The 7,847-nt window shown below is 37.3% G+C and overlaps 1 protein-coding gene across 1 annotated transcript; it reads left to right on the forward strand.

Annotated features, from left to right (window-relative positions):
* Positions 1 to 304: 304 nt before the first annotated feature.
* On the forward strand, positions 305 to 7,847 carry LOC124880109 (leukotriene B4 receptor 1-like). The gene is made up of 5 exons (XM_047385039.1): positions 305 to 435; positions 3,381 to 3,935; positions 4,058 to 4,258; positions 4,372 to 4,415; positions 7,237 to 7,847. Exons 1-5 carry the CDS (start codon positions 418 to 420, stop codon positions 7,496 to 7,498), a joined length of 1,080 nt encoding a protein of 359 aa, XP_047240995.1. The 5' UTR covers positions 305 to 417; the 3' UTR covers positions 7,499 to 7,847.

Here is a 7,847-nt window from a genome sequence, read left to right on the forward strand (position 1 = left end):
GATCAATGAAATGTTGAAATCCTGGTTAACAATGGCTGTAAATTGTTAATGATACAAAATCTAGAAATTTTGTGCAAAGTCTGATTCTCTAAGTGTAACATATTAGCTGTATCCTTTGTTTTCCATATATGTTAGTCCTTATTCAGTGCTGACATGAAATTTTCAGATGTGAAGTTCTTTGGCAAGTGAAATGCAGTCAGAGCAGACGGAGGCAGGCCAGGTTAATGGGGACACTCCCATCCTCTGTTAATACGTGTTGCAGCTAGCAGGACAAACCTATGGCATGAGACAGAGAGAGAAAGGGACGGAGGATGTGGGTGGGGAAGAAGACGTGGACAAAAGCATAGTAAAAAAAGTAAAAAGAAGAGGAGGAAAATAAACCATCTGAAACGCTCTCAGTCGTCTTTTCCTTTACTCATGGATTCAACTTCCTTGGTGAGTCTCTTTTTCTAAGTCTTTATGGATCAACATGTGGTAGGAATCTAAGATATACTCAGACTTTTTTAGCTCACATTAACACTTTCTATATTTTTCTATGGATTGTAAATGTCTGTCTTTTGTCCTGCAACAGTTCTGTATCTGATACTTTTTTTAAAACAGATATAGATCCAAACAACCCCAGTCCAACTAAATCTGTGCACTTATGTACTCCATGTGTGGTGTAGTTTCTGTTAAGTGAGATTTTCTTCATAGGTGCAGCAGGTGTAATTCTGAAGGCATGCTTTTGTGTCACAGTGTACTCAAAAACACACCTTCTGAGTCATTCAGATCAGTCTTTGGAGGGATTTGTTTGTACAAATGATACCAGGGAAACGATAAGCAGCAAGTGTGCTTAAGGTGACAGGAATAGAAGCATGATGGATTCAATGATGACAGATCCAGAGCCCAGTTGGGTATGATTTCATCAACATGCTACGTGATAAATGTTGAAAGTGAAAAAATTGATCTCTGTCTGATGTGTTTACATCTCTGATCACATTTAACTTGCACTCGTCTATAATTAAAACCAATTACACAGGGATATACCCCCATAATGATGGATCAGCCGGAAAATCATATAAACTTTGTCAGAAGCCTACACGGAATTTTGGCACATTCTGCCAGAAGCTGATGTTCTACATATAGCAACAATCTCAAGAATGGGGTTTGCAAGACAGAATAATTTGATCCCAAATAAAACATCCAGTCCTGGATAAAATCTCCCAAAGTTAAGTGAGAGATTGCATTGTGGTCAAATGACACCAAACTTAAACTTTTGGGATATAATTTCAGAAGAAATGTTCATCATGCTTGGAGTTACTTCTCTTCAGAGTGGGTGTGTGGGAGTGAGAGTTTGTCACCTGGAAATTTACATTTGTAAGTGTGGCAAGGATTGTAGAAGGCCTGAAATCCACAGCGGCTAAGAGCTGCAAAGGGCAGGTAGACCCATTTCTGGAAGGCCACAGAAGTCCCAGGCAGCCAGATATAGAGCATCACCCCAGGGAAGCCATATTCTCTGCTTAGAAATGGGTCGCCAGCAAGCCACAGGAGCAGCAGCTCCCAGGTCAAAGATGCACAGAGTTAGATACAGGACACTGAGCTCCTTCCGACCCATCCACACCACAACTCCCAGCCATGCAGGCCAAGCCCAGGACCCAGTCCGCCAGAGGGACTGGTTACATCAAGTTAAAACTCAGCTACATTTTCTCTGCGCATGTATTTCTGCCTGTTATGGCTGTTTGGTTTTGCAAATCTCTGTTTTGAGGATTTTTTTCTGAAAATTCACATTGAATCGCTGTTGGGTCAGTTCCTTCAGACTGACTTGACACAGTTAATGGGTTATTGTAACACTAACTAATATTTTGAATTTCAAATGCGGTTGATGTACGTGTAACCATTAAGTGCCTAGTGCTTAACAAATGCAGGTGTGTCTGATTAAGAAACTGTGGCTCCTGAGTCACTGAACAACAACAAAAGTGGAATACTTGTCACTTAACATGAAATCTAAAATCTGAATAGTAAAAGTTGAAATTAAAAGGGTGCAATTGGGTCTGGCTCCTTGAAAAGAAAAACTATGTTACTGATGGAACTGATTGTTTTGCAAAGAACCCCTTAGGTATCTGCAAGATATCTTTATTTTATAGGAAGCTGCGCTTAAATCGTAGATGGTAAATGCATGCTGTCTGCTCAAATCTTAACCCTAACTTACCTAATCTTTAAGATGTCTGACTGAATTACTGTTTATTTTCAAACCACAGGTTTTATCTGCTCAGATGACAGCTGTCACCACTCTGGGAGAGTTTTCTACTTGCTTTTGATGCTTGATTATCTGATTTCAATCACTTATGGGAAATTAATATTTGATGTACAAACTGATCCTCTTGTACAAAAAAAAAAAAAAAGATTATTTAGGGCTTTACAAAGTTGCAGTTGTTCAATAGTATTCATTTACCTATTTTGCATGTAGCTTTATATATCATGTTTTACATCTCAATCACATGAAAGGAGCAAAATCTGTTTGTCAAAAATGTAAAGATGTAAAAGTTCCACTGAACACATGGAAGTATATGTGCACAGGTTTCTGCTGAGGTGCAGTTTTCCCTTTTTGCAGGATGTTATGTTATCATTATCTGGAATCATGTTTATTTTTTATTTCATTTGTTAAATTGTTAAATGCAAGCATTGCTATGTTCTTATGTTGGTGCAGAAAGTTTTGCTCCATCAGGCATGTAAATAAGAAACTTGCTGTAAATCATTGCTCAGATCCTGTAAGCAGCTGTTATTGTTGCACTCTGCTCATGTCTGGTCTCGCTGTTCAGGAATTAAGAGTCCCAGTTTAAACCTGTTATACTTGTGCTGCTCTCTCACACGTTAATGCAAAAAAATTCCTACTTGTTGAACTCACACCCACACCAGGAAAAACATGGCATTGAGGTCCTTTCTCTCGACCATCTCTAAAGGTAGAATGCTGCTAAAGAAAAAAGAGCTTTTACTTTGTGGTTACAAATGTGTGGTCCTTTGATAAGGAAATCAATAAATTAAACCTTAAAACCTCTTAAGCCCCAAGGGATTTTTGTAAAGTTTGTGCTAGAAATAACACGCCCTAATCTATCTGAGTTTTTCTGAGAAATTACAAACTTTGTTTAAATAATCATTATTTTAATAATAATCTTAGGTAGATAGTGACAAAACATATATTTTTGGAGTTCATGGAAATAGTTTATTTACAAAGCTTATAGCCAAGATTCTAACATTTCAGTGCATGCCACACATGTCTATGTTTGACTAAGTGAACTTACAGAAATGAAAGTAGAAAGAAAAGTTGAATTCTTCATGCAGTACTAGGGGTTGAGGCTTAAGAGGTCAATGCAAACCATTCATCAATTCTTCCTCTTTGCCAGGTAACAAAGATGCCCCACAGTAACTGCTCCTCTACTAGCTTTAATGAGACTATTGTTAGTAGTCCAGCAGCCACCAGCTTGGGTGCCCTCATCCTCACTGTTGTGTTTCTGCTTGGATTCCCTGGAAATCTCTTCATCATCTGGAGCATCCTGGCACGGGCCCGAAAGCAGAATGTCACTACCCTCCTCATCCTCAACCTAGCTATCGCTGACGGCTCCCTGATGGCTCTTACCCCATTCTTCATTGCCTACCTGGTTATGATGGATTGGACAATGGGGAATGTGATGTGTAAGATCCTCTTCTATCTCTGTTTGGCCAACATGTATGCCTCCATTTACCTGATCATGCTGATGAGCATTTACAGACTGCTGTCGGTGGTGTGGCCAAACCGCATCAGCGTGATCACTGGCAAGAGGACTATCACGCGAGTGCTGGCAGTGGTGTGGCTGCTCGTTATGGTCGCCTCTATTCCTGCATTGATCTATCGAGAAGTAAAGTGTAAAGGGAATGCTCCAGGCTCAGTGTGTGATTCATTCCATGACAAGGACAGTGAAGTAAGTTTGGAAGATCATTCCTATCCCATTAACTCTATGAACGTACATGAACTAAGATAAAGTTTCTCTTGTTCATTCCTATTTTTACCCCCATCCCCCCTCATATACACGCTAACACACAGGTGGTTCTGCAGTACACACTGGAGCTCGTTTTGGGCTTTCTGATACCTTACACGATCATTTTAGTCAGCTACATTTGCATCTTAAGACAGATCCAGCAAACCAAATTCCGCCGTCGCATCCGCAGTGAAAAGCTCATTCTGGCCATCGTGCTGACCTTCTGCCTGTTTTGGTTGCCCTACCATGTTGTAAACATGGTGCAAGTATGTCACATTCTTCTAAGCATAATGTGTGTGATTGTATGGTGTTTATTCTCAAAAACATTCATATTAATGTTTGTAAATTGTTAAAAATCATATTTTTGCATTCCAACCAGGTTGCATGGGCTTTGTTTCCAGAAGGTTCAGAAAAACGAATATTGTAAGTGATTCCACCACAGCAAATGCATGCATCTTGTTTTTTTTAAAACTCAAACTGACAATGTGTTGTCATCCTTCAGGGTTAACTTTTAAAACAAAAGCTCCAGGTGCAAATGTTTTAGAACAAAACTGAACTGATTCGCTTTATGGGAATTTTACTTTGTTCACTACTTCTTGATAGCAATAAATGGACTAAAGGCAGATCCAGAAGCTGATTGGCTCAGCTGTTTCATGAACATAGTCAGTTCTCCAAATAACTGAACAAACCATTTTGCTCTACAAGTGACCAGCTAATTCTCACAGTAAGTTCGACACATTTAGGTTTGGTCCTCTAATGAGCTAGCCAGGCTAAAACTGAAAATCAATCAAACTAATTTAAAATAACAGTTCACCCTCTAAAAAATAATACGGTCCATACAGTTTATATGTTTATTATAATGTTAATTATAATTTAAGATTAAACCTTACTACTAACAAACATCTGCATTCAGAGCATGTGACTGACACATCATAGCAGGGTTGGTCTCCACTATATGCACCATTGCTAAGTATAGCTTATGTGCTAAAAATATAACTTTATGGGTTTTTATCAGTTTCTAATTTACATTTGTTCTTTAGAGAGGTTTCCTTGTATCTCAATGTCTGCAGAAAATAAAAAAACATGAACCATATGTTGAGAACCCTGCTAGGTTTCTGCATAATTTGGCCACAAAATCTAATTGAAGCAGATTAGAATGGACTAAAACAGACAGAATCTATTTTTCAGTACCATCTATTTAACTGTCTGAGACCTGCAAAACAGACGCATCATCAAACCACAACTGACAAGAATGACCGCAGACGGACTGTCAAAAGGTCCAGTGGAATCAATGAGCTTCAACATGACTCTATATGATTTAAGTTATGTTATAATTATGACTTCAAGAATAACGTGTGTTTTGGTGACTGAATGAACAGACAATTAAAATGCAGGACCTGATTCACTCATTAACAAGTCCTCCATTTTAGTTATGTACTTTGTAGAGTGTTTATTGTGTACAATGGTATTTCAGTATGTATGGCTGGTTTGCTGGCATGTCACACAATCAAAGCGACAACAGCAGAATAGCACAATTGCCAATCTTCGTACCAGTTTAGGTACTGAATACGGTCATCAGCTTTCTCCGTGCTTGCTTCTGCTTCATCATCCTCTCCAGCATCTGTCATGGATCATTAGCATCTTAGCTCAGCCATGTACAAACGACGTGCTTGTAGCTGGACATGACTGTATTCCTCAGGAAAACGTCTGTCAGACTGGATGAAAATGATTCAGATTTCCAAACAGAATCTGTTCAAAGTCACTCACCCAGCATAGTGTTTACTAAAGCCAACAATTCATCAAGGGCTGACACATCTTTGTGTTAATCCTCCTTGAGTACAAGTGTTCTTGCCATCTATGGTCAGCCCTCCTGTGACATTGGATGACCTGACTGTTCACTTTGCAGAAACACTTGATTTTTGAAGTGCGTGTTTTAACTTTGTTTATTAGTAACAATGTCAAAAAGGAATTTTTTTTTTTTTACAATTGAACAGTGGTTAAAATGGAAACGCTCCTCTTTTCATTCACTTTAAATGATTCGTTTAACTTTTTTGAAGAGAGGTTAATACTAATAATAGTTTTCAAACTAAATTACTAAGATCTCATCGTGAATTGGTTGGAAAATATAGTAAATACTCCAAAATGTTGGAAGGCTACTAGGCTAGTCAGATGTACCCTTAGGAATAATTGTACAGGTAATGTGGAGTCAATATCTTTCAGAAATTTTAAATTGGGCCCCACAAATGCTGCTTTATAAATCTGGTTTGCATTAAATGTATGCTGATGCAGAAGTCAAAGGCAATTTGAATGGAAGCCTGTATTTGTCCATGGACCATAAAAATGACATTTTTCTTAAGACAATATATTGCAAACATCTTAAACGTAATGCATAATAAAAAATTCTCTCCCTCTCTCTAAGTATATATATATATTATATGTATATGTATATGTATATGTATATATATATATATATATATATATATATATATATATATATATATACATATATATATATATATATATATATATATATACATATATATATATATATATATATATACATATACATATATACACTACTGGTCAAAGGTTTTAGATAAAGATCCTGACTAAATGGGTCTCTTTATTTTCGTGACTATTTACATTGTAGATTCTCACTGAAGGCAACACAGTTGGGAATGAACACACATGGAATTATATAGTAAACAAAAAGTGTGACATAACTCTAAACATATTTATATTTTAAATTCTTCCAAATAGCCACCCTTTGCTCTGATTACCTCTTTGCTCTCTTGAAAGAGTCTTGAAATAAATTCCCTGACGTTCATTGAGAGACGGCCAAAGGTTAACATTTCAGTCATCACAGCAAAGGATGGCTACTTTAAGGAATCTAAAATATAAAACATAAGTAACGTTCTTCTACCATTTTATGTTTGCTACATAATTCCATATGTGTTTTTCACAGTTTTGATGCTTTCAGCGAGAATCTACGTACAGTGTAAATTGTCATAAACATGAAGAAACCAGTAAAAAAATCTTTAAAAAGATGTTTTGAAACTTTTCACCAGTAGTATGTGTGTATATATATATATATATAAATATATATATATATATATATATATATGTGTGTGTGTGTGTGTGTGTGTGTGTATCAATCAAAAATAAAGAGTTTTTTATTTGTTTTGACATGTCAAATGCTTTTCTCAAATCTTCTCACTCCTCTATTTATGTTTTCTCTTACAAGGTTGGGTAAAATATGGAAAAGGAGTCGTGCTGTTACCTCCACCATTGCCTTTATCAGCAGCTGTGCCAACCCGGTGCTCTACTTCTTCGCAGGAAAGTCCTACATCAGACGAGAGGGGCTGGCATTCATGGCTCGCTTGTTCGAAGCCACAGGTTTGGACTCCGGCAGAAAGAGCCGGATGAACAGCCAGAACAGCCGAGACAAAGACAAAGAGGCAGAAGTTGTGCTGAAAGACAAAGATGCAGACACTTCCACGACGTAAAACTTTGATGTCAAATCAGCAAAAAATAGAAAAATAGAAGGGAGCACCCTCTGGTCTTTGTATCTTCCTTCCGTCCAGTCATAATTAAAACGTACCTTTACAAAGACATAATGCTCAACAACATTTACTGATGTTCAGCTGACTGCTGAAACACTCAAAAACACATCTACTTGATGGTCTTGGATACATTTCAAGATCCACACCTCAAACTTTGCCCATTCTTATTGATAATAATAATTATAATTATCAATAGTATAGAGAGAGAGAGAGAGCTACACTACTGTTTCCCATTAAATGAGAAAGTGTTTCTAAAACTTTTCACCAGCAGTGTATATATATATATATATGT

This window comes from Girardinichthys multiradiatus, chromosome 14 (assembly GCF_021462225.1).
Source record: "Girardinichthys multiradiatus isolate DD_20200921_A chromosome 14, DD_fGirMul_XY1, whole genome shotgun sequence".
Classification (NCBI taxonomy): Eukaryota; Metazoa; Chordata; class Actinopteri; order Cyprinodontiformes; family Goodeidae; genus Girardinichthys; species Girardinichthys multiradiatus.